At 44.5% G+C, this 27,708-nt stretch overlaps 1 protein-coding gene across 3 annotated transcripts in view; it reads right to left on the bottom strand.

Moving 5' to 3' along the window:
- Positions 1-27,708, bottom strand: part of shep (RNA binding motif single stranded interacting protein alan shepard) — a 157,559-nt gene that overhangs the window by 57,018 nt on the left and 72,833 nt on the right. For all 3 annotated transcript variants that reach the window (XM_055075764.2, XM_050186813.3, XM_050186814.3), the window contains exons 5-6: positions 5,004-5,101; positions 4,267-4,304 (exon numbers count right to left, since the gene is read on the bottom strand). In XM_055075764.2, coding sequence (XP_054931739.2) covers positions 4,267-4,304; positions 5,004-5,101 — 136 coding nt within the window. The remainder of the gene's footprint in view (positions 1-4,266; positions 4,305-5,003; positions 5,102-27,708) is intronic.

Genomic DNA, 27,708 nt, shown 5'->3' with positions numbered 1-27,708 from the left:
CGCTTCGCGGATGTCCCCGAAGAAAGAGCTTGCGCTATCGCGTCTTTCGACTTCAAGATCGTTGACAGCGTGCTCTGTGAGATGCCGAAGTCCGCTGCAACATCTCCCTTTTTCCTGCCACTGGATGCCGCGCTGATAATCCGTGCCTTCTCTTCAAGCGAGAGGAACTTCCGCTTTCTAGATGAAGTCGCCATGCTCGCATTCATTACAGCGCACTAGCAGCACAAGCACGAGTGAAAAAAACTAGGGCAAACGCGCTGCTGTTGCCAGGCTGCTGCGTCCTTTGGCAACGGATTGGTTGCGGCTCTGAATTGGATTGGAAGAAAACGGGAGCTTGCCCCCGCGCCTTGTCGCAAGGCAGCCAGCCCGATAGTCATCAACACCAAGCTATGGCGGTGATCATGTGCGTTTCAGTGAGTGGATTAGTTTGGTCCAGCGAATGTTTAGCGAAACAAAGCAGCGTGGGCCTATGGAAGTACATAGATGGGCGGCGATATGCTTGTTTTATTGTAAGATATATTTTTAAATCGAGCTTCGCATAGCAAAAATTTCGTTGAAGCGGAAACGCGCCCCAAAAATGGTTCGTTGTGATGAGAAATTTGTTCCATTACTTTGTATAGCGAGCTGACGGGGAATTGGAAATATTTCGTTGAAGCGAAAATTTCGTTGAAGCGACGTTCGTTGTAGCGGGGTTCGACTGTACTGTACACCAAGTTCCATGGGAAGGTAAATGAGGGGAAGAAAAGACTGTTATATCCAGTCCTGTTTTATAAGCAGTTAGGTTATAAAGGGTCTGCACTGTACTGAGCCAACCGAAACACGTGAATGTGTACTGAAGCATATGAAAGTGCAAATAGTAAATAATATGCACTCCCCAGTACTTACTGTATACAGTCAAACCTCGATATATCGAACATGGATATATAGAATCATTGCATATATCGTACACTTTCTATATCACCTGGAAAATCCCATGCATTTCTAATTTTTCATTTCGAACGGGGTCACACGTAATATGGATATATCACAACTCCGCCAGGCCACGTGTGCTCTGTTGACAGACGGTGAGCTTTCCCGCAACACCCTTGAAGATAACGGTGACGCGATGGCGTTCCCGACTGCTGCACACTATAGCTGCACACATCGATCACGCCAAGGGTGCCATTTGAACGTAGTGGCGTACACATGTGGCGACTTGGCTAGTTCAACAACGTCAACGACGCATTGCATTTGCCGCACTGACTCCTCCTCGGTGCCGCGCTCTGCGTCTGCCATGCCTTGCGAGAACTGGTGGTTTGCATCCGCAAAAACGAGCAACAGCGCGTGCTCACTGGGCTCATTCACAGAGGCCTTGGAAGACGCCACCCAATACCTTGTTATTGACAGTGTTTAAAAATGCTTGAACTGACAGACATGGAGATCGCAGCAAAAGAAGCGGCCAAATGAAAACGCTGCCGAGGTTGGTCCTGCAAATGCTGATGTTGCCCTACTCCCGACTTCAACTGAGGCTGTAGCTGCTTTGTACCTTCTACATTGGCACCGGCCTATCAGTTGTGGACCGTATAGACTATGTTGTGGACTCCTTGTTTAAGGGGGGACGCGGGTCTTTGGGATCGAGAAATCGCGAAAAAAAATTTTTTTTTTCTTTTTTCAATTTCATCATATTCATAATTATCAGGGTCCCTTCCACCCATAGTCGAAGTTTTGGGCCTTTGAGATGCGTAGCTTTAAAGAAATTATCAAATAAACGAGCAAACTCGCATGGTTTTTCGCAAAAACCTAGCAAAAAACGCCAACATTTGGCGGCGATGCATCTCCTAGCCGTCTGCCATTATGTAGCTATCTTTGCCTCGTTTGAAAGAGCGATCCTTCAGCTCTTTTTCCTGCCGTAGATGAGCCTCATGCGTCGCGTCATTGCAGACAAAAGCACAAAAAAAGTAAAAAACGAATGCAAGCCCGTCATTGGCTGCTTGTGATCATGTGACGATCATGTGGCTTCTCATTGCTTCTCAGTGGCCCATGCGGCGCATGCGAAGTTAGTAAGGCATTCCTGCCTGTCTATGAACGACTTGCTGACAAAAAACTCTTGCAGAGCTGTTGCAGAGGGAAGACACAAAATGCAAACGAATCACTGCATTCTGTGATCTGGTCCCTCATGACAAAAACCAAACATGCCTCCCTATTTGCAGTAGAAACTGTGGTTGCAGAAGCAGTAATAAGGTACAATGCAGGGATGAAAGAAGCCTCGTCTCGCATTCTATGAGAAATGAAAGTACAACAATGCAACAAGGGCATTCAAAGAGCAGAAGAGAAAGATGGTCACCGTCTCAATAGTGCAGAGCGAAAGCGGGCAGCTTCAGCCGCCTTCCTTCACACAGCAAAGCAGCGACACCATGAAAAACCATGCACCAATTATTCACCTGGGGCATATTAATGTGTTAGCTGTTAAATATAGCTATTTTATTGGCTGCAGAACTCTTGAAAACAATGCGTAGCGTTTTTTGAGATTTTCTCAGTTTCTATTTTTCAGCCTGTGCACAATCTTCAGATAAGTTTTCTCAGCTTCCACAAGCACAATTTTAAACATTCTTCTTTCATTTGAAACCTTAGGGCCCAGTAAGTGCCGCAGAACTACCAAATAATGCAAGGTAAAGCTATAAATTAAAATAAGTGACAATGTTGATCTAAGCAATTATGCCTGTACTGCTAACATGAAGTTCAAATGCTTACAACTTTTGTTCTGGAGAAGCTAGAATGACAAAACTTGTCTTACAGCACTCCTTGATTAGTGTAGCTTGTAATGGTAAAGAGTACAACAAAAGATATGCAGTACATTTTTTTAGAAACATGACAAACATTTTTAACAAAATGTGTCTTAAGAAAGAATGGTATGAAATACATTAAAATAAGCTTTATATTTAAGACCTGTACATGAAACTACATAAACCTAGAAATTTTCATCATTCTAGCTCAAATATTAAACTAGATAATTAAAAACCCCGCATATCCCTTTAAGAACGTAGCTGCCAATAAGAAGCAGACTACACTGCTGCAGTACTGAAACTTTAAGTGAGTATTTACTTCGCCACGATTGGGGGACGATCGGGGATGGTTGTTCGGAGTGTGCATTCGGTTGCGCCACATGCGATTGGCCTAGGCCATGCCGACTTCAAGCAGCCAACGAAGTCGATGCAGCCTACGCTAATTGTGTGCAAAGCCAACTCAGTCTAGGCCAGCTGAGCCAGCCTAGACTGCGCCGGCTTCGCGCAGCCTAGGCAGCGCAACCAAACGTGCACAACAAACAATGATCCCCGATCGCGCCCTTGGTTCATTGATTGATTTCTTATGTGATTTTGTGTATTGAATTCTGGTTACATGGAACTATTTCGCGATCACTGCACTGTTCAATATACTGAGGTTCGACTGTATTCTCGTGTTGGGGCCACAATATTTTTTGTTTCTAATTTACAGAAGAATTCCTGGTTGTGTTAGGGACATAAAGGAAAACAAACAAAAATAAGTTTGCCTGTGCTTTGAGAAACTGATCGAGCACGCCAATGTATGCGACAAACTGCAAAGGTCTTATTTTAGGTTCATCGGCTTCCCCATTCATCAAAGCTGACATTTAACCACAGAGCTGGTGGAATCTGGTCCACTGTAAGTGCACTCTGTTGCAAGACAATGTCTTCAGACACCAAACCTCATGTAAGGTTGTGCAATGAAGAAATTACTGTGGTTTTTATACAAACATGAATGGAGTGTTAAAAAGCACCTGCTTAGATTTCAGGTGGTACGGTAGTGACAAAGGTTGACTGCATAAACGTACACGCTCGCAAATTAGCGCTACATTTAGGTGCAGCATATATCAAAGTTATGTGCTTTAGGTCTCCCAATGGATGCAGTTTACAGAATTGTAACATTTGTCTTCATTGCTGAACTACATAGTTGTCAATGTGATGTTTCTTTTTTTTGTGTGTGTCTGTATTTCCAACTTTTCTTTTTATGGCCAGAATAAAAAATCTACTGACAGTGCATAATTTTACTTTTTCTTTTAACTGCAACAAGGCTCCTCCTAACAGGTTCAGTGCGTACCAAGAAAAATGAGTCCTCTGTTCCTACATGTTTAGATGGGTGCTCCGATGGCTAACGCAACACAAATCAAGTTAAAGTTATACACAAGCCTGCCACCAGCCACTGCATGAGGTGGCTGGAACACGAGGGGCCCACTTGGAAACATCAAAGAGATAAACCAGCACCACTACTCACCCATTCTGCGAGAGCGTCCCTTGCTCGTACGGAAGTCCCTGCACGAAGAAAAAGCACTCTGCAAACACATGTGTCTGGGACACTCTGGCATCATGGTTGCCTCCTCAGGCAGTGCTAGTGCTGGCCCTGCCCTGCTCATAGCCCTGCCTGTAACCAACCACCCAGCTAGCCAACCAACCAAGTTCTATATTGACATCAGCACACTGCCCTCCATGCAGCATCAGAACCTTTTGGACACTGCAAGGAAAGCTTCACTTTCAATCGCATAGAAGCAAGGCGACAATTACAAGCAGCAGCATTTTATCACCAGTGGCACTCCGCATGTTTTTGTTTTTTTCCCGTGAGACCCTGCTTTGACATGGCCACAGCTCCTATGAGGTCAGATTCCTTTAGGATGTCTCCCACTCCATATGTTCACAAGTACCTGTGTGTCACAGGTATTAGTCTTCTGCTAAATGTTTCCAGTCATTCGTTACACATGCAACATTTTTTCGTTCACACTCCACTTACACTCTTCCCCGTGCCTCACACATTTCACCAGTAGCGTGTCCTCACCCTAAGCATATTCATCCCACAAGTATACGACGTTACATCACTCATGTGTACCACATATGTGCACACTTCGGCTCATCCCTGTACAACATTTTGTTATCTAATGGTCAAAAAACAACGGGTTCCTCAACAACTCAGAGGTATCCAATAACAGCCACTGCTTCCAGCACAAAACAAGCGCTCACCTCTCCGTCACGCCACATGCGATGTTCATGGTTCTTGTACAGTGTGCGCTTTTTGTTCCCACCATCTGCGAATTTCACCAGTAGCGGCTCCTTGGACCCTGCACAGAACACAGACACAATACTAGTCAGCTGTGCCTAAACCAAACATCCAGTGGAAAGTAAGGTCAAATGAGTTTCACAAGTGTATTGAGCAGTACTTCTCAAGAGAGCTTTTTTTCAAGATTTAGTGCAAAAAGAAGAAACAGACAGGAAACCTGCCCATGGATCTGCTCTAAAATGCGCCAGCAACCAGTGGTGTACGGCAGCAACAATGTTGGTAGCAACATCTTGAGACGTGAAGTTTAACCGGAAAGCACACAAAGCTGACACTGCAGTGACCTACCATATTCTACTGATGTGCTGGTACTAAGGGGGGATGCGGGGTCAATTCACTCATTAGAAAGTTTGTTTTTTACACTTTTTAGTAATGAGAGGTATTCAAAAACATCCAAGAAATAAAAAGAAAACAAAGGCACACCTTTGGCCCCGGTGAGTCTAGATGGCCTGTGAAATCAAAACTCAAGTTTGGATTGGTGGAGACATAAATTGTGACATTCAATTTTTTCTAGCCCGTGGGGTTTCTGTGCCCAGCCTTGTTTTCGTTATGGTCGAAGCTGGTCAGCTCCAGATTTCTGTGCTAGCTAGTTCACTGTGATAGGGCAGATGGTGGTGGTCTATAAGTCTCTTGACACGACATAACTTTGAGATGCAAAAGAAAAAGCACCGCAAAATAGAAAATATAGGCAATATGCAAAACCTGCAGGTTTGCTTCTCCACACATCTTCTTTGATGCAACCAAGACAGCACACCTTGGGCTCAAATCGTAGTTGAAGTATCAACATGTGGGTCAGTGACATCCCTCTTGCCATCGTCCACTCCTCACACCATCCCAAGGTTTCAAAACATGTCTCAGCTTTAACAGCACCGCTAGCAGGAACGAGGCCATCTTGATTAGGGAAAGTTAGCCCTGTGGGCAAGCCTGCTTACAGACTTTCACATATTGTCTATTGCCACTCAGCAACATGGAGTTGAAGGAGAGAGCCTAAACTATGCAGCAGGGGCATTCGTTTGAGCACCGTTGCCCAAAGATTAAAATGGCATGTTTTGAAATCTTTTGAATTGATTTTTTTTTTAAGTTTGCCCTTTTCAATTAATTCGCCCTTTCTGGAAAACTATAGCTTCAAAACTGCAATGATGAAAACTGTTTGCAAGATTGTTATTAGCTTGAAAATTTGTGAGGGACAAGACAAATGGACATCTTGAATTTCTAAACTGATTCTATCAAGAAAAAAATATATAGGTCTGTGGATCACAGTAACAACAAAATAAAGTTTTTAAGTGATGGGGTTTCTATGAAAATAGGTATAAAATTGCAAGCGGCTGCCGCCATCCTGTAATGTGCACAAGATTTTTATTCAGGCAAATTTTGTCTATATAATATGTCCAATCATAGTTTTCTTAAGGTGGCACACTGAAGAGCTCGATGGAACATTCATAACTTTTTCTATTTGTGCTAGAGCAATGAAGTTTCCTACATGTTCTAATGACAACAAAGCAAAGCATCCTGCCAAATTTTCGTTAAATGACTGCATTCTTGCACCCCCCCCCCCTAATGCCCCTCACCAGGTCCTACTGCAAATTTTATAAAAATTGTTTTATTATTGGAGGAGATGAAGGGAACTGAACTGCCTGTTATAACACCAACACGAGGCGAGCACGACTGCCCACAGAGATGCCCTTGTCCCTCTGCCTACGTAAGCGACATTCCTTCCTCGCCCGCTCTTTTGCTGGAGCCGAGGGACTGCACTAGGTCTACATGGCGAGCACCGCCTCCTTTTTGCTTTGCTCTCTTCCTTTTTTTGCTGTGTGGTGCATTTTCAGTGGTGGCACGGCGCTTGCTGCATTAGACAATTCAACAAAGTAATGTGTCATGGTGGGTGGGGTCGCTAGGACTGCATTTTATGTCACGGCGTTTCTATGTGTTACTTCAACTCTGGCTGGGAGCAGCATATTGCAGTGATGCTACTGGCCCATGCTATTTCAGGGCAGCTTTTGGAGCAGCGAAAAATGCATTTCAGAGCAGTAAAATGGCCTTTCGGAGCAGGTTTATTAAAGTGAGTGCAAGCTATTGTATGCAGCACTTTTACAGTGGGCAATGCATGTGAAAGCAGTGACTAGCTACTGGTTCATAAATTCAATCTAAACACTGAATATAACCACCATCACCATCACCCCCCCCCCCCTATCACAGTCCTTACTTTTGACTGCAGTGAAGCGGTGGTGTCCCAAAATATGCTTAAAATGCACATCACTGGCTTAAAAAGGCACGGAAACACTAGGACATGCCACATGTAGAATTCGGAATCATTCTGAAAACCTTCAGTGTGATCCTGCACCTATAAATGTATCGTTTAAGATGAGCATTCTTTTAAAAAAGGTACCACCAGCAGTATGAAAAATTTACTCAATGTCCTAGTGCTGTGATTCACTGATAACTATCTACATGATATACAACGATCGTCGACACTGCCGGAGCAGTTCGGTAGCGCTCCTCGCACAGCTCGTCGTGAGCGTCGCACACCATTGCGAAGTGCAGATACACGTGCGTTACCTTTGACTGTGCAAATGTAACCCTGTCAGACCAGGCTGTGATCAGCAAATTTAGTTTCGACCTTTCTGCCTACACGTTAGCTTTCGCCATTCCGTCCAGTAAGAGCAAAAACAAACTTTGTGAAAGCATTTGCGGTAGTTTCCGGCATGTCACTTGCGGATTCAATTTCGACTTCCGGCCACCAGTCTAGCCCGTGATCTCATGCCCAATCACTGAGGCGGTTTACTGGTCTGAACATACTGGAGGCCATCTTGCCGCGATGACCTGCCCACAACCACCGTGCCAGCTGGCAGTGAATTTTTATCACGGTTGTACGACACAGCAAGGCTTAACGAGCAGCACTTAGTATTTAATGATGAAAGCTGTTTCGTGCCGAGTGGACCAATATTTTCATAGTGACTGTACACCATTCTTACACCATGAAATCGCCCCGACAACAAAAGTGGGGGATAGGCAACAAATTGAATAGTGGAAAAATTGTTCACGGCCACCATTTCTGCACCAATGTGCGCATTCTGATTGAAAAATAGAGCAAGACGCCATACCGTGTCCAAAACATTGGTCACCATTCTACATTGGTCATACAGGAGAGGAGCGCAGGGTCTGATGAGGTGCTAGCGCAATCGCTCGCTGCTGCCTCAAAAGCGAGGTGGTCCTGTCGCCTAAGCAACCCGCATGCGTCAGCGTGGAAGGTATGGAATACAGACAGCAACCCATGAATAAAAACAGCAGCACGATTTAGGCTTAGTTGGAGAGGCTTGATTATGTCCACAGTGGAGCTAATGCAGCTGCTGGTCCAGGCCACGCCACTTCAAACTGTGCAGTAACACGACACTTGAGGGCTTAGTTACATTTTTGAAAGCTCGAGTAACCCTTATGGTGTAGAGTCGCCACACATTTCTCATATTTTGCCAAAATGTAGCAGGAAGTAGAACAGTTTGCCTCTCGGCAGAGTTCGGTGCAAATGGTGCAGCAGTAGCATCACTTGCTTCAAGAGGGGAGGACACACAATGCTTGATTTGAAATTTCAGCTGTTATCCCGGTACGCAGCGCAGTACTAATTTGCAGGTACAGTCGTCAGCACGTGAAGCATGCGCTGCACTTGTCGGCTCAAACTGGCCGAACCTGGTGAGGGGCCCTTGAAAGGGACACCGAGGGCAAACATTGAGTCAAGCCGTGAAGTGATAGATTAACCGTTTAATACTTGAAAACGTCTGAGGCGTAAATATTATCAAGTGCTGAACTTTAGCAAGCAAGATATTGAGGAAATGTAGGACATTATTTGAGACTCTATTGGAACATTAAAAGTACTACTAGCGTTATATTGACACGTGTACTTATCTTTATCGGGCGACCATGTTTCGCCGCCTAACAAATGGTATCGCACAGCGCGGGACGCGCCTGCATGTATCCGAAGTTTCTGGAAAGTTATCGATGCTTCTACTCGCTGTCTGTTGTCGCCGAACCTTATGTTATCTGATTTCATCGCCTGATGCGAATGGTGTAGAACTTTGTGGAAGGCACGCGGGTCCCAACGATTAGTCTGGAACATTCGACGATTGATGTATAAAAGCCAACGCGCTTGACCCATTGATCAGATTTCGCCGATCGCCGACAGTGTTCGCCGCTATCGTTGTGCTATAAGTGTAGCCTGTTTTGTGGGCACAGGTTTGTCGTTCACAGTATTGCTACTGTGTTCTTCAACGTCACCACCACGTGACAATATGTTTAACTCCTCATTATAAATGTGTTTCTAGTACTTGACCAGTATATGTATTTAACCGTATCTAACTAGTCAATCTAGTTTTAATATGCCATCACTGCCAGTAAAGATGCTGTAGTGCCATCTCATAGCTAGAAGTCAAAACACATTCGCGACCTCCGAGATGGTGTGTGTGGGCCCAAAATCTGTGTCTTTCTACTGCTTTATGCTTAGTGTTAAATCAGACAAAGCGAAGGCTCGTTACAGCATTTATTTCTTGCTGTCGCAGAGCAGAGCAAGCAGCAAATTCAAACTGAAACGAGAAGCGAGCACACAATGGTGGCTGTCCCGTTCTTTTGCAATTACATGTTAACAGGCAGGCGACTGCATATACTTTCAGGTCAGATGCGAGATTTCTGCAAGTAGCAGAAAATGTAACCTCCATGGGATGCTGTCCGCTGCGTCTTCACATGGTCTCTGGCTATGCCGCCACATTTTATGCAAAACAACAGTAGCGCCAGCTGCCAGGTGCCATTTTACTTAGCGAAAGCAGTAAAGGGCAGTGATGGCATACCTTCTCGTTCGTGGTGGGCAATTTGAATAGCACTGGAAGAATGTTTACCCTTCAGACGCAATATTCACTTAGTGTTTTTTTGTCACAATACATGCACTGCAGGGTTTCTGGAATGATGCTTAAAGATTCCCTACATTCACATACTATTTGCCTTTACTATCCCTTTAAATGTTGATATTAGTGACATAATTGTTAACATGCAGCTCTTTTATGATTTTCCCTCGACAAGAACATTCGCACAATAGAAAACTTTTTCAAACACATTGTGGTTCGACAAAACATCAGAAGGCGATGCTACCAGCTTTTCTATTTCCATCCATGGCTTCTGGTAAACTGGTAAACAGCCAACGATAACAAGTTTGCGGATAAGCTACAACTCTCCAACGACAACTGCACTGTTTGTAAATGGCGCGAGAGAACACGAAAAACAAAATGTAGACACCGAGAGCCTTGTGATACCTTGCCTCCTCTTTGTCCTTTGGCATCACTTGGAAGACAAGACAGACCAACTAGACCAACAAAGTTTTTGTCAACAGCATATGCACATGTCAGCGCCTTTGATGCCACAAAGTATCGGCCAAGTTTTTAGCCGTTTTTCATTATTACATGCTTCCCAAGACCATGTTATTCATCAGGTCCGGTATAGGAGTATTCGAAAAAAAAAAAAATTATGTTGCTGGAACAGTGAATGAAATTTGAAATGTAACAAAGTTCTTCACTGCACATACAACTTTGCTAAGTGGAGGCTTGACTATACTAGTGTGTACTATCTGTTTTTCATTATTTTTCACTTCGTATCACGAGGGAGCCCCTGCGGATGGGCTAGATGCCAGCCAGAAGAGCTATACCCAAAATTAAAAGAAAGATAAATGTAGTTCTTGGTTACAAAAATTAAAGTGTTTTATGGACTTCAGAGGCCCTGACAAGGCATTTTCAAGGACTAAACGTAACACTGTTTGAGAGTTTAAAACAACACTGCCCTCCACAATACGAAAGTTTTTCGTTACTGCACACAAATAAAAAAGGCTTAGCAACCAGATGACCACCAACGCCTACAATATACTAAGCAGATTGAACTTGCTTTGACTTGTGAACTGCACAAAATTTGTGACCAAATGTCTAAAAAATTCAATGATATCAGCCATTAATTACAATAGTATTTCTAAGCATTGCATGAAATTTGAGTTTTCAAATCTTTGAAAGTGGTGTTTCTCTTTTCAAGAACCTACGGTAGCTCAACAGGCCTTTGAAGCCACAACTAAATATGGGATGTACACCACGGCTAAGCTCGGTCTGGTACACAGGGGCCACATTTGCAATCTTTAAGGGACCACTGAGGAGAAGCACCAAATACATCTAGACTGCTAAGTATTTATTGAAAACTTTATCTTTGTTAATTTTTCAATAGGTTGGTTATTGAAACAGAAAACAAAAGTCAAAGTTACATTCCTCCCCCCCCCCTTTCTTTTTCTAATTTCGTGCAAAAACCCCAATGTCGGCATATCAGTGCGACATCAAATTTCAATATATTTGGTATTAGCGGCTCGCTAGCTTAGTACAAGTTATCAAAACTAGCCATGTTGAGCCGGTGGCTCCTTTAGAACACACCACAGTATATTTTTACTGATAAATATTACGCAGGCATTACCTAGTCACCCTACATCTGTTGTTGTGTGCTTGTTTCATTCACCTTCTGCATGATCTACCCTCGCCTAGCCAGTTCTCTCACAATTGCTCACCTACACTCAAAATAAATATCCTACTGTATGTAGCACAAAACTGTCCAAGCATCTTGGTTAAGTATTATTTATTTATTTGTTTATTTACTAGTTAGGTTCAACAACACAAATCAACACAGGTGCTGTGAGGAACACTTCAGTGGAAGGATTAAAGGCAGACGCTCTTCTGGTAATCACTTTCATTATTGATAAGGCTAACTGGCCGAAATTTATACTGAATATAGAATTTAATCCCATATTTATCCCCTATTTTCTTATATGTTCTAACTTTCTCAATATGTGGCAAATTGGGTGTGTTCATACACAACTGAAAAGGCAAAAAATAAAAGGACACGGACGGAGCACTCAGCAGCCTTGTCACCTCCATCCCTGTGTTTTTCTCGCCGCTAACTTTTCTCAATATCTTGTGTGCATATTTTTTTGTGCTCCCCGAAAGGGGAAACAGTAGGGTCTCTTGTGCATGGCATACTCTTCATACCAGGCCTAGCAGTTATGAAAAGCCAATATTGCTACTTACAGACAATAAAATGCAAATAAAGTCAAGAAATTATTTCATTTTAACTTTCCTTATTTATGTAAAAGAATTATTCTTAGCTATTATTATCAAGAGCTATGATAACAGTGGTATTCGGCAGTGCACATGACCAAAATTGTTGCAAATCAAAACATGATCTAGATAATTGCATCTTACAGATACTTGCGCATGCAAAACTTTGGCTCAGATTTAGTCACATTGGGCATAAAAATGTCTTTGCTGGAGCAGTAAAAACAGCCCAGAATTGAATAAAAGATAAAAAACGAAACAGAAAGTGACCACATGACCAATTTCCACTAACTTTGGCAAGAATCCACAGCAGTCTTCCCTGAAGAGGTATAAGGCTTTCCTGCTGCACAAGTGGCGCCACCCTCGGAACCCTTGCAGGCTTTCTTTGCTGCACTGTGGCCACAGGGTTCAGCTCGAGCTGTCTGGTAGAGCTCAGTGCGGTCAACTTTGAAGTTGCAGGCATGCCCCGTAAACCTTCTTAGAGCGATTGTGGCCTTTGTCGAGTTAAATTTTGCTGTTCAGAGACTCAGCCATGTTTTGGCGTTTGCCCCACATATAGCCAGACGGCTTTTTGTCTGTCAGCCTCTTATACACTATAGGAAGCATGGCCTTTGCCAATGCACTAGTGAAAATTGGCAAATGCACTCAAATGAGCTCAGCAAGGGCTAAAGATTGCTTGCACTTACACCTGAAAAACTCACCATCAGTAAAAGTTGCAATTGCAAACTTCATCAGCAGAGCGAGAATGAAAAAGTGAAGCCCCTACAGCTAGAGTGCAGTCCACTTATAAAACTATCAAAAAGAGCGAAACATCCAATCGTTATGACAGGTCATCAATAACCGTTGTGAAGTTGGAGGCCTGAGGTTCCACGGCTAGGGACGTGTCAGTCCAGAACAACGTCCGAGCAATGAGAAAATCAAGCTTGATGTTCAAATACACATTTTGAGGTTCACAAGGAGGGCTCCATGACAGTTGGAGCACCCTAACTATGTGTCGGAGTCTCTACATGTATGACACCCTCACACAACCCTCAAGCTCCCCTTTTGAAGAAGTTCATTTCCCTCTTTCGCTCAACGAGAAATTCAATGTCCTTCTCTCACTCAGCCAATTGGAACTGTCGCACAGTCCACAAGATCCCACCCACGGGCACAGCTCCGCTGTACTCTGCCTCTGGTGTCCAACCTTCGACCCGCCCTCGATGCAATAAAGAGGTAATTGCATGTGAAACAGGGGTCGACAATGTTGCCACAGAAGTCATCGGTGTTGGCTCTTTGCAGCAATTAGTAGGCTCTCCGTAATCGCCAGCTTGTAGCGACTTCAGGATTCTACAGTCGCTACTACTTCCAAAGAATGTGATGGAAGGTTCTTTTTCTGTCCATCAATAGTCGGTGCCGGGCCGTCATTGTGCGCACAGGCGCTGGTGCTTTGCAAGAACAAAAAAATATGTATATACAAATATCCATGCAATTTAGATACGCACATGGCCAATCTGGCCACATGGCTGCGGTTACTGGCACAACTCTGGCTGAATATTTCACTGCATACTTTGTGAATACTGGCGTACCTAATTGTGACAGAAAGCTTTGTAACGAATCACATACGCCATTCTTGGAACATAGCATTAGTGCCAGCTTGTTTTTAGCGGCAACAGATGAAGCGGAAATCTTCAGAACCTTCATGATGCATTGTGTACAATGGGCTAAAATTCGGATGTTCCGAACACTTCTCCGCATCTCGCCGGGTGATACGAACTTCGGTACCGCGACCGTTGAGCCGCCACCAGCGCAGCGTGCACCACTGCCGGTTTGGGATTCCGCAGCAGCAGGGGGGCTGACGAGGCAAGCGAAGCTTTTTCTCTCTCTCTTTCTAGTTTTTGGGGGCAGCCTCCTTGCCTTTTTCTTTTTACTTTGTTGTTGCCCGAGGCTAGCGCCACTGCTTATTGGTCCGTTCGTCCTGCGAACCAGCCAACCCAACCAGTCGGGCGCGATTTGTATGCTCCACATTTCTCGCGGCCCTGCACACCCGTTCCGCTGGTCTTTCCGCTACAGCCAGCGCGCAGCCGAAACTATGCATGCTCTCAATATTCTGCGGTGTGCTGCGACATGAGACTGTGCGTGAGAACGCTACAGCCAGGTTCTTCAGCTTCGAAAATTTTCTGCTGGCCGACCTCGCGGAAAACAAGACTCAGAAGGACATACGCAACTTCTTTCCAAGTAAATAAATTTTTTTTTTTTTTCTGCGTGTCTCATGGTTTCAGGACGGATTTCACTCGTTTTTTGGTGATACGAAATTTCGGGCGATACGAATATTTTCGCCTCCCCTTGAGATTCGTATCACCTAGATTCTATTGTACATCCATTACTTTTGTGCTAAAGTATATATTCAATCTTGCGCTAGAAACTGCCCTTTTCATGAAGAAATGAAAGCAAAGATTTCTATAATAAATAAAGGGGTGACAAGCAGATCATGAAAAACTGCAGACCTATTTCTGTTTTCCCGGTTTCTTCAAAAGGCGTAGAAAAAATAATTTGCACTTGTATAACAAGTTTTTTTTTTTTATAGCAAGCATATCTTGTCAGATGCGCAATTCGGCTTCCGAAAAAGAAAATCGACAGAAACAGTTTAACTTTGAAAGAAAACATAGCACATAATATAGATAACAAACTTTACACGCTAGGCCTTTTCTTTGACTTCTCAAAGGAGTTTCGACTCCCTCATACCAGTGTCCCACGGGCACTCATGAAACACGGATAAGGAAGCACGAGACTTCCTAAGGGAGTTCAACCTCAAGGAAGTTGTGGTCGTGTCATACGACCAATAAGGACTTTTTAAAAGTAGCCGCCAGAGGCACACTCAGCAGTGTTTGAGTTTTGTACAAGTACAAGAATGTTACTTCTAATTACGCTCATAGCTATTATAACAGCGCTTTTCATAAAAATCTTATTCAATATACAGTATAACCCCGCTGTTACGTTCCTCACTGCTGCGTTTTCCCGGCTGCTACGTCGTTTTCATCCGGTCCCGGCATAGCTTCCATAGGATCCAATGTATAAGGAACCCCGCTGTTACATAGTAGCTGTGAAAACGTTCCCACATGATGCGTCGCAACCCATGACATTCTTGCAGATAAATTGTTTGTGTACACTGTTCACAGGAATCCTTTAGATTTGCTGAAATCTTAATTTACACAACCGCCAGCAGTACGTATGTTTGCAAGGTTCGCAATCATCATTTCTTCCTGTTTAAAGAGGTGTACCCCAAGGGAGCATTCTGGGTCCCCTTCTATTTAATGTATATATAAATGATCTCGTAAATATTGATAAAACAGCGAAATTTATTACATATGCCGACGACAGAGTTGTACTATCTTCTGGCCCAGACATCAATGATTTGGCATTTAAATGTAATAACGCACTTTCAGCTTCAATGAAATAAGTACTAATCCTCTAAAAACAAAAGTAATTGTATTCCATGCAAGAAATAGAGCACCCGAACTGCTAAAACTTATTTTATAAGGCCAGAGCATCACTGCAGTAAGTGAAGACAAGATACTCAATATTACATTTTCCACTCACCTAATTGGAATTCACATGTAGAACAGCTGTGCAAAAAATTTTTGGTCCCTACTGCAGCATTATCACAAGGTAAACACTTGCTCCTCTCGAAGATAAAACTCCAGGTGTATTACGCGCTATTTGCATTGCATTTTAATCACTGTAGCCTAGTATGGACTACAACTAAACAGAACCTGATTTTGCTTTTGCAAAAGGAGGTTGTGGGGATGCGTGACTCTCACGCGCCCCCTGATATGTTGTTTTTCCCGCATAGCTCCCGTCTCCTGCAAATCGGCTTCGCCGCGGGGCCTGGGGCCTGCAGCGGTCGGTGGGGTTGAAGCGCAGTACGAGAGATGGCATGAGTGTTGTGCTGCTAACGCCGCCTACCGGCAGGGTTACTTGGGCGTGAAAAGGAGGAAGCTCTTCCTCTTTGGTTCGAGGTCGTCAAGCGGCGCGGTCGTTCCGCGCACGCGCTAATCCATGGTCTGCGAGACCGTCTCGTGAGGCCTCATTCGAATGCGCCACCGTTAGCGTGACCGTACGCGTGAACGACCAGGCGTTGGGATCCAGCATAAGGGCAAACATATTCGCTCACTATCCGGTCGCGGTGAGTCGGACTTCCTAGATTTGTCGCGCGCCCATCTGCATGTTTTGGGGATAGCAACTCGGCTAGCAGGCATTTATCTATGAAAGGTGCAATAAATGCCCTTGTGATTGTTTGCACTACCAGGGTGTCTACCAAGTTGACATTTCTAAATTCCCAGAGTTTTCCAGGTTTTTCCTAAGTGCCTTTGCAAAATTCCCTGAGTGATGCAGAACTATGTTTTATGTCAAGACGGGCTGAAACCATATCGCCCGATGCTGTCACTCTCTAGTAAACATATAAAAAAATTTAAGAAAGAAATAATTTAATCCAATTTGAATACTAAGGAGAAGTGTTTATGTTATTCAAAAAGAGAATAGAAGGGAGAGGTTAGTAAAATGCTCAGCAAATAAAAGGTCTTAGAAAAAAATTGCAAATCAAGTCGGACATTCTCAAATACGAATGAAAAGGAGAGTTATACAGAAGCTAATATTTTCGAATATGAGCCATTTCTATCAACTGATAGAGAGCTCAGTAGTATGAGGCCCGAACTTTGTCACAATTGAGATTCTCTCTGAACAGCTCGTAAGCCAACCTCAACTGCCCTGACATACTTTCAGCCCGTGCATGATGCCTCAGTGTTGTCTTTCACTGCTTTAAAGAGTATGTTAGTTGTGATGAGTGCCACCTGCATCTCGGCATCAGCCAACATTGTTTTTTGAGCTCCAGCTCCTTCAAAACGGCGGCAGCATGCTTCCTTTCCCGTTCATTCCTCAATGCGTAGGTCCTTTCTGTTCTTGTCCTCCACTCGCCACTCGTTCACCCCACGGACAATTTGAAGCATCTTGTTGGTCAGTTGCATAGCCTACGTCCGATTTTTCTAACTCCCTAGGGGTTGCAAAAATGTCCGAAAAATCGGCCAGTTGGAAAAAATAAATGCATGTCATTTACTGCCCTTAAGGGCTCAAACCACCACAGGCACATTCGAAAACGCTTTGAAGGCCTGTCGGTACATGTGTTCGGAATATCGGTGCTCGTACTGTGAAAGGAAATACTGGATGAACGCATGTACATTTCAGGAATACATACTGTGTCCCGTGGCAATAGCCCCTTCCTACGCTTGTTATGCTTCACTGCAATACTTTTCCGTATACTTTACCGAGTATCATTTATGTACAGAGGCGAAGCTGACTTTCGGGAACCGGTAGTATGCAACGCACCGTGCCTTGTAAGCTTCTAAGCCAATCGCGAAGACCACAAGGGCGGAGTCTGTGCCATTGCTGACAGCAGCGAATTCTTCCAATAAAAAACACGGCAACCAACGGCAAGAAGCTTCGTAGCGAACGGTGAAGAAGCTAGGCCTAGCGTTGCCGCAGTGGTGGCTACGGCTGCCAGCGGATCTGCGTGCCAGAGCACCGGTTCGAGGCGGCGAGGTAATCAAAATGGCAGCGGTGGTGGCTTCGATTAATGCCGTTTCGGACCTGCGGTCACGGCAAAACGTCCGGAAAATCGGACGGTGAAGAGTTCTTGCGTTTACATTTACATGACTCACCGGTGAAAGATCTTACATTTTAGACATTCTAATACACTGACTCTATGGGGTACGTGGTGGTGCCGCGAAGCTGTCCAAATTATCAGGAATCCAGAAAGTCGGCCGTTGACTGTACTCTGGCAACTCCTCCAGCCGATGACAGGGCGACAACGATGATTCATTACGATTCCTGTCTGTTACTCGAGGCAGCATTACTGCGACTTTCGACCCTTTCAATAAAATAACAACTAATTTTCCCTGATAGAGGCACAAATTCCCCGAGTTTTCCCTGAGTTTTTCCAGACTACTCAAAATCCCTGAGAATTCCCGGTTTTCCCAGTTGGTAGACACCCTGGAGATGCATACAGAAGTAAATATTTTCGAATATGAGCTATTTCTATCAATTGATAGCAAGCTCATCGGTATGAGGCCTGAACTTTGTCACAACTAAGATTCTCTCTCAGCAGCTGGGAAGTCAACCTCAACTGTCCTGACATACTCTTAGCCCATACACATTATCTGTGTTGAGTTTCACTGCTTTAAAGAGTTTATTTTGGTTTGAATGAGGGACACCTGCATCTCGGCGTCACCAACACTTTGTTTCTTTTTGAGCTCAAGCTCCTTCAAAGAGGCGGCAGCACGCTTCTTGTTAATTCCTCAGTGCGTCGGTCCTTTCTGTTCTCATCCTCCTTCCGCCACACGTTCACCCCATGGATCATTTGAAATATCTTCTTGGTCAGTTGTACAGTCAACGTCCGATTTTTCGGACTCCCTAGGGGCCGCAAGAACATCCGAAAAATCTAGCAGTAAAAAAAATGAATGCATGACTTTACCTGCCCTTAAGGACTCAAATTGCCACAGGCACGTCCGAAAAAGCTCTTAAAGCCTGCCAGTACACTTATTAAGCATATCGGTGCTCCTACTGTGACACGAGATGGGGGTGCACGCGTGTATAATTAAGGAATACATAATGTGCCCCTTCCCATGCTTGTGCTTCACTGCGTGCCACTGCTGTGCCGAGGCGAAGCTAACTTTCAGAGACTGGCATTGCGCAACGCGTTGTGCTTTGCGAGTTTCGAAGCCAACCACGAGGAATACAAAGACGAAGTCGGTGCCATTGTTTACAGTGGCGAATTCTTTCAATGAAAAAAGCGGCACAGCACGGCATGAAGCTAGCGAATGTAGAAGCAGCTAGGCCTAACATTGCGTGGTGGTGGCTACGGCTGCCAGAGGATTTGCGTGCGAGAGCACCAGTTCAATGCAGCGAGATAATCAAAATGGCGGCACTGGTGGCTTACTAATGCCATTTCAGAACTGCAGTCAAGGCAATATACATTGACTCTATGGAGTACGTGGTGGTGCCGTGAAGCCGTGCAAATTATTGGGCATGTCTGAAAAATTGGGTGTGGAAAATCGGTCGTTAACTACTCTGGCAATACCTTGTGCCGATGACACGGCGTCAATAATGATTAGTTGCGATTCCTCTATTATGAAGCTTAGTAATAGAGAAACGAGAAATGCAGGATTAGAGACCCCCCAGGGACATTCAAGTACTTGCCCAATGACGAAGGCACTACTCATTTAAATTCTGTGAATAGTACTCAACCATTCGTTATAAAAACATCATTGTATCACACTAAAAAACGAAAGAAAATGCTACTTGTCTACTTCTATTATATTTTTAGAAGAAACTCATTGATTACCCTTGATGACGACGCGGGCGGTCGAAAGGTTTCGTTTTCGCTCAACTCTGCCACCCGAGCTTACGAGTTTCTGTAGCTTCATTATCACGTAGTGTTGCGCTAGTTTAGCTGGCTCACAAAACTCACACAAACTGCAAGTAGCAGAGAATTCCACTCCCTTGCGATATCGCCGCATGCCCACATTGTCCACACAGCTTGACCAAAAGCAGCTGCAGCGACCAATCCACCACTCTGTCACGGCTCAGTTTTTCCACAGCTGCACGTTCACATTTTATGCAAAAAACCATACTGCCATCTGTCGGGTGCCCTTATACTCACTGACGGCAGCAAAGGGCAACAATGGCGTATGCAATGCCATTACTCCCCTGTTGGGTGGCGAGAGATTTGAATTGCGATAAACTTACTCAGACCCTTCAGATGCAATTTTCTCGTAAACTAAGTCTTTGCATGAAACAAGCGTTCCGAAACTTCTGGAATGGTATTTAAACAGTCCACCTTGACTTAGTATTTGCCTTTAGTGTCCCTTTAATGTGCACTGAAAACAATTGCTTTTAAATTCCACCCCAGCGTCAGAATGCAGCCAGTGTGTGTGCAGACATTCAGAGGTGACTTGCCCCAATCGACACCAGGGCTTTATGCACATTCCATGCCAAAGCAACACCAACAGAGCCAAAGAGAACCTTTCAATAAGTGCCTGAAAAGAAACGAAGTTAGATCCGTGTTGAACCACTCTGTCTGCTACATGATGCAAGGCAAGACATGAGAGTAGCAGATGTGTTATCTGCTCATGTGTGCTTCACTTTTACCCGGAAGACCGATTTCATTAGCAGTTTCACAATTCTACCACTGCTGCAAAGAATGCCAGTAATGGTAGCCCTTAGTGGGCTGAAGAGCAACTATGGTAAGTGTGTTGTGTTTGTACCATGACAGCACCCCTTCAGATCAATAGGCAGGGAGCAAAGAATAAAGAGATTCTACAAAAGAAGAGGGGTTGAGGAGACACACCCACTACTGCCCCCTAAAATTCACTGGCAAGGTCCACAATGGTAATGATTCCCCAGAAAGCACCAAGTACCACCATCATCATGGGGCTGATGGGGCAGCTGTGCTCCAATCATTGCGATATTGTTGAACTGAATTCCAACAGTCATTACCAATTGTAGAAGGATGGTGAAGCAAGCGAGTTGCAAGCTATTCATCGTAAGCAGCATGCAAACAAACAATGGCTTAGGAGAATATAAGACGAGCACTGAAAGATTATTCAGAAAAGCATGCCACATAAAAAAAAGATCCTGCCTTGGAACAAAGGCAAATGCATCAGGCAGGCTTAGATAATGAAAAGCAAAAATCTCTACGGCTTTTGATCTTTTTTGTTCATGTGACTTAAAAGGGGGGACATGGGTTGTGGAGATTATTACCTGCATCTTATGGCCAAATCTGATAAAAATATACAAGCTTACTTAGTTTTTCGTGCTGATTTCAAATATGCAATAATCTTTCTTGTAGGTTCATTAGTTCAGGAGATTGACGGTGCTGCCACTCTATTGTTTCCGGAGACAATGGAAAAAAAACTGCTGAGCAGAAATTGAATATTATTGCATAGCTAGATACTATAATGTGCAATAACTGCAATGCTGCAAAAAAGTTTTCAAATGAAATTTTAATTAGCCATTCTGCAGGTGATCAAAATTCTTTCCTTGACCTAAGGCTACCACACCAAAAGAAAATTCATAAAATGGAAATATACATACGCACAAATTTGAAATTCTGCTCTCAGCACTTTGTAATATGTAGATTAGGCTTTCTGCTAAAGAAAGAATTAGTGGCTCTAGCTGTTCTAGATCATGAGATATCACTTCGACAGTCTAGTGAAGTGACCCAAAAACATGTTTTGAGAAAAGTGAGAAAACGTGCAAAACCCTACTTTATTTACAAATTTACAGCTGTAACAGCTCAGTAGGCACCAGGCATGTAGTCCTGCTGACTCCCAGCTCCGGTGTGCCGCTTTTTGAGGGACTGGCGCAATTCAAATATGCAATAATCTTTCTTGTAGGTTCATTAGTTCAGGAGATTGACGGTGCTGCCACTCTATTGTTTCCGGAGACAATGGAAACAAAACTGCTGAGCAGAAATTGAATATTATTGCATAGCTAGATACTATAATGTGCAATAACTGCAATGCTGCAAAAAGTTTTCAAATGAAATTTTAATTAGCCATTCTGCAGGTGATCAAAATTCTTTCCTTGACCTAAGGCTACCACACCAAAAGAAAATTCATAAAATGGAAATATACATACGCACAAATTTGAAATTCTGCTCTCAGCACTTTGTAATACGTAGATTAGGCTTTCTGCTAAAGAAAGAATTAGTGCTCTAGCTGTTCTAGATCATGAGATATCACTTCGACAGTCTAGTGAAGTGACCCAAAAACATGTTTTGAGAAAAGTGAGAAAACGTGCAAAACCCTACTTTATTTACAAATTTACAGCTGTAACAGCTCAGTAGGCACCAGGCATGTAGTCCTGCTGACTCCCAGCTCCGGTGTGCCGCTTTTTGAGGGACTGGCGCAAATTTTGTGATGCTTTGCATTTCTTGGCTGATGCTGTCATTTGACGCCTATATTTCTCGGCCATGAGGGTGCGACTTTGCTCGCTCGGATTTAGACATAGTTCTTTCATTATGTCCTTTGAGGCCCTTGCCCTTGCACACAGCGATGTTCCCAGTATGACCCACGTTCAGTTCGGCGTAAAGTTCGCGAACCGACCGCGCGCAGTCGCTCGTCAGATTACGCGACGCGCGATCGGCCGCTGGCGTCAACTTCGTCTTCACGTAGCTCTGGCACGTTTTCGTGTGAAGAGCCCGACGGCTGATGCCCATCAACGAGACAAACGTCATTGAGCGCGGTCTGTCGGTTCTCCGCTGCCTGCATGGCACGCGTAGCCAAAACGTTCACAGCAAAGGGTTTCATTCGTTCAGCACTGTGAACGCGCGGCGAGCTCCACACCGACGCAATCTCTCCACAATTTGCGCACATAAAACGCAGCTTCACAGCGAGTCCATATTCCCGCTCGTCTCGGACGATTTATAAGGCACCACTGCAGATGTTGCAGTTCGCAAATGTTAATAATGTGTTCACGGCACTCAAATCCACAATCGTAAACGTAGTCCCATCAGGCGGGCGAAGTGCATCGTCGGTGCTGTCACCCACACTCGCGTTTCCTCTCCGTCGCTGGAGCGGAAGACAACTCCGATAGCTTTGCTTTGGCTTTCGCTTCCTCCTCCTCCCGCTTGGAGGGTTGCCGGTAGATCGTATCTTGCCGTACGCGAGCGCTGGGTCGAAGGGTCAACGGCTGGCGGACTTGTCACAGTATCCGCAGCAGCCGATGCGGTCGTTAGGCCTGCCGTTGCTGCATCGACGATTTCGGCATCGGTCGCTGAGGTTGTGGCGTCCTGAGCGTTTTGCAGTGTTGAGCAGCGTTTTTTGAAGTTTTCGATGAGTGTCCGTCCCACTTTTTGCGCACCAAACTTGTGCCGCGTTCGAAATTTGCGTTCCGTTGCAGATATCGCGTTGACACTGGGGCAAGATGGCGCATCTCAGTGCGCGGCTCCAAGCGCGGAGCAGACGATGGCCATGCAGTTCCGCCAATCGGGAGGCAAGCTCAAGTCACGTGCACCGAGTGACGAATAGGAGGGCGTTCTAGTACCTTTCTTTGCCGCGCATTTTATAAGTGGCCAATGGCTGAATGGGGCCCGTTCTGGCGGGAATTTGAAGGGAAAAGTCGGCTCTTTCAAATGAGACCAAGATGTCCGCGCTAGCACACGTGGAAGAGCAGGCGCGCGTTTCGGAAAATATGCCGTTTCAGCGCAAGTTCCGCCTGAAATTCAGCTAGTACATGTCGTATAAGGCGTCACTGCGGCTAAAATACTGATGTTATCGGTATGAAATTAACAATATAGATGCAATAATAGCGGTACATTCCAAAAATGCAAGAAAAAAAATCGAGTTTTTTTCGCGATTTTTGGTCGCCACAACCCGTGTCCCCCCTTAAGGGGTTCGTTTTAAGTTCCAAGTTTGTTGTTTGCCTACAACACATATGTTGGTCCAGCTCTTGCATATTACGGAGTGGGTTCAATATATGTCAGATACTAAAAACTTCGTATTAAGTGGTGCTAACTGCGTTTGGAATTGGTAGCCAAGACCCATTAGTAAGAGTTTTAGTCAGTAACGTTACTAACTCTACTGTCACCAACTGCAGCTATACTAAGGTACCATATTTACTCAATTGTAACACAAGCTTTTTTTCATTTTAGCTGCTTGGACTCTACCCTCGTGTCACATTGGAATAAAGGCAAAATTTACAATTTTAGAACAAACATTCTAAATTCCGCAGTTTTTAACATTGTGTTGGCAACCTGGGGCCCTATAACGTAAAACTATTCCACTCTGTCTTTATTCCAATTTTCTGAGGTCAAATTTATGAAACCACCGATACAAGCATTGGACGGTAACCCGCAGCATTGTTGGAAAAGCCCAAACGTACTCTTCGTTTATAGGAGGCGACTTTTTTTCTTTCAAAGCGAATAGCGTTGCCTACATAGAGTAGATTTTCTTATAGAATTGGCTGAAAAGAGGCGAGGAGCATGCTCAAGTGGAAAGGGGTTTAATAGCGCCGAGCCAGTACAGCGAGAGTAGATAACCGGATGAAGAAGGTGGTGCCGGCATCTACGATTGATCTGCTTCCCCATAGCTTGTGTTGGCTTGTTGAAAATTAAGGCAACGGGTAGTTTACTTCTCACCTTGTGCTATGATGAGAGGTCCGCTCAAAGGCAGATGTGCATTACGACAGTCAGTAACCCACTGGAGCAAAGCTTCTTCGAGCTGGCGATGAGCCGCGCTTCGCAACCGCTTCCTTGATGCATAAAACTTCACGGTTTTGAAGGCTTGAAGAATCTTTTCATTTTTCATGTATATTCCCAAGATGCTCCGCTTCACGTTGTGCTTGGTCATAACGTGCTGTCGTGATTCGCCGTTTTTCAAAGCCTGCAATATTTCCACCTTAGTCGCCAAGTTCTTGGCTTTGTGCTTCTGCCACTTTGCCGGCGTTTCCATCACTGTAGCGCACGATGGTAATGGCATGCAAAACATGGTCACAACAAAAAAAGAAAACTCTGCAAGAAGAGATGATGCCGACTCAACAACAAAAGGGAAAATGGCGTCGAAGGCGCAGTGGAGCGAAGCAAGAAGACACCGACGTTCGGTGATGCTACTATCGCCCCCACTAATTGATGACGATGTTTTCTCTGTCAGTTTTCTCTGCCAAGACTGGCAAGTCTACTAGGAAGTGTCCTTCTGCCATGGTCGTCATACATCGCATACTGTCTGACCGTTTGGGTTTCGTTGGAAGTGTACTACACACATTTATTAGGCAATAGCCCAAATGTACTACCTTTCCCTGCTGCAGGCAGCGCAAAGTGAGCATCAGGTCTTGCTAAGGTGGGATCGTATTCAGTTGTCACCCACCAGCTCAATTTTGTTTCGGTCTACCATCGCCATCCTAAAATGCAACACAATAGGAAAACAAAGAATGTCTCGCGTCCCTCGGGCCCTACTTTTCTCATTGTGCATCGATGTCTCTACCACGACGATTCTTACAAAATGGGCATGTCAAAACTTCAGCCAGAAGGCTCTACCCCAAGAAGTTGCCGACCTCGACTGAATTAGAGGAGTGCAAACGTAACCTTGCCAAAGTTGCGAAAACGACAATGCACGTTTTGGGGTGGCACGGCGCCCCACTAGCTTGATGTGCCTGTGCAATATTTTGCCATGGCGTAGATGTCAACTACAGTAGAGTCTGTTGAATGGGTCATACATTTTCCCTGTTAGTACAGATCTTTTTTTCTCTTCCCCTTCCGCCCAATACATATGAATGAGATTCTACTGTACTACCGTACTTACTTGAATGTTACCGTAACTGCGATTGTAATGTGCGGGCCAACTTTTCAGTTTATGAAATTAAAAAAAAGAAAAATTAAACTGATAATGTAACATAAGATTAACGAAAAGAGAAATAGTATGTTTATTTAAAGAATCAGTTCGGAAATGGGTTCTCTTCACTTATCATTGTTGTCTTAATGTTGGCGGTATTCTCGGGTGATCACTTGGGCAGATTGTTTCACTTTCGCAAAATTGCATGGGACTCTGCACTGAAAGGGTCCCCGACAAATGTTTCTGGTGCTGTGCCAAGCTTGTGGTTAAAAATGCCACTAGAACGGATCCTTAGCAAAGAAGAGTTGGCAAAGTGATGTTGTATACATGCGGAAAGGGCTCAATAACATTATACTGACACGGAAATTTTTTTTTTATTATATGGAAATAAATCCATGCTCCCCGGCTGCTCCAAGTAGTTAGTGCCAGAGCAATCGGTGGGCAGCCATCGTCTATTCCTTTTGGAACGGGGCAGTCTCCAGCTATTTAGAAAAAAAATTCAAGTTAGTTCGGCATATTAATGCGTATTTAACGCGTAGACATCCCTTTGACGCTGTGAGTTTTTGCGGTTTTGTGGCATCGCGTGACAGACAGGGGAAGTGGGCGCAGCTTGAAAACTTTCAATCAATGACATGAGAATGAGAAGTAAACTGCAATGATGAACATTGAATCGTTCAGAGCTTCAGAAGGATGGTTCGCGAGGTTTCGGGAGAGACACGAACTCGTCTTCAGAAGTGTGTGCAGCGAAAAAGCCAGCATTGACAGAAGCGTGACCACCCAGTGAAAAAATGTGAAGCTGCTTGAGCACATCGTGGCATATGAACCAAGTGATGTGTTCATATGCAGACGAAACTGCTCTATTTTTCAGAGCTCTGCCCCACAAGACGGTGACTTTCAAAGGGGATACGTGCATTGGTGGCAAGAAGCGCAAGCAAAGGATAACTGTGCTTCTTGCCGCAAATATGACTGGCACGGAGCGCTTGTCACTTGTTGTCATCAGGAAGGCGCATAGGCCACGTTGTTTTAAAAACATCAAAAGCCTTCCTGTCGAGTACAGAGCGAACAGGAAGGCTTGGATGACCTCGGACATTTTTCGAGGCTGGCTGCAGCAGTTATACCGGCACTTCACGTCTAAGGACCGCAAGATAATTACAGTTGTTGACAACTGCAGTGCACATAACTGTACAATCGAACTGAAGAGTGTCAAGGTAGTTTTTTGCCACCCAACACTACATGTGCCCTTCAGCCGATGGACCAGGGAATCATTGACTACGTGAAGCCGAAGTACCGAAAGCACCTGCTACAGCGAATGAGCTCATGCTCAGAAGTTGGAAAGCTGTAGGAAGTGGACTTACTCGACGTAGTGCACATCATTGCCCACGCGTGGAAATATACATCTCCGCAGTTATCGCCAACTGTTTTCGGCACATCGGTTTAGTGAGGCCCAAGTAGGCGGCAGTAGCCGACGAAGTGTCCGTGGAGTCCACCGATGATGACAGCCCGGCCTTCGATACTGTCCTTCCCACAGATGTGACCCTTCAGGACTACATCGCGATTGATGATTGTGCTGCCACGACTGGTCTCCTGACTAATGAAAAATTATTAATGATGTCACGGGTGCCCGGGAAGACCACGATTCAGATGAAGAGTCATGCGAGGAGGTGCACCCCTGACCTCATCACACCTCACGAGAAGTCACGGAGGCGCTTTTGATATTGGAGGTCGTTTGCCTGAGCATTTCTGACAGTTTGCGGGCTGTTGGCCACTTGGAAGAGTTGGGAATCTGCACGAAAAAGTAGACGACTATAGCAAAATACTTCATTAAATAAAGATATGCTTCTTCAAGTTGATTTTAATGATGGTTTTCCTGTTCATTTTTTAATTCGGCATTCGGATAATTCGGACATTTTTCCCGGTCCCGTGAGATCCAAATTAACGAGCTTTTACTGTAGTGAAAGATTGTTTTCTGGGACCATATTAAAGGGAAATTAAAGGGAAATACTAAGTCAAACTAAAGTGATAGATAAGTGCTCGAGAATCTCTAAGGCTATTATATATTATCGCTATATTATCGCAAAACAGGGCCTTAATAATCATGAAATCTAGTTAAATGCAGGACGTGATTGGACTCCCCCAGG

Source organism: Dermacentor andersoni, chromosome 2 (genome assembly GCF_023375885.2).
Source record: "Dermacentor andersoni chromosome 2, qqDerAnde1_hic_scaffold, whole genome shotgun sequence".
Classification (NCBI taxonomy): domain Eukaryota; kingdom Metazoa; phylum Arthropoda; class Arachnida; order Ixodida; family Ixodidae; genus Dermacentor; species Dermacentor andersoni.
Note: the sequence above shows the minus strand (reverse complement) of the source record. Positions and strands in the feature narration are given on the sequence as shown.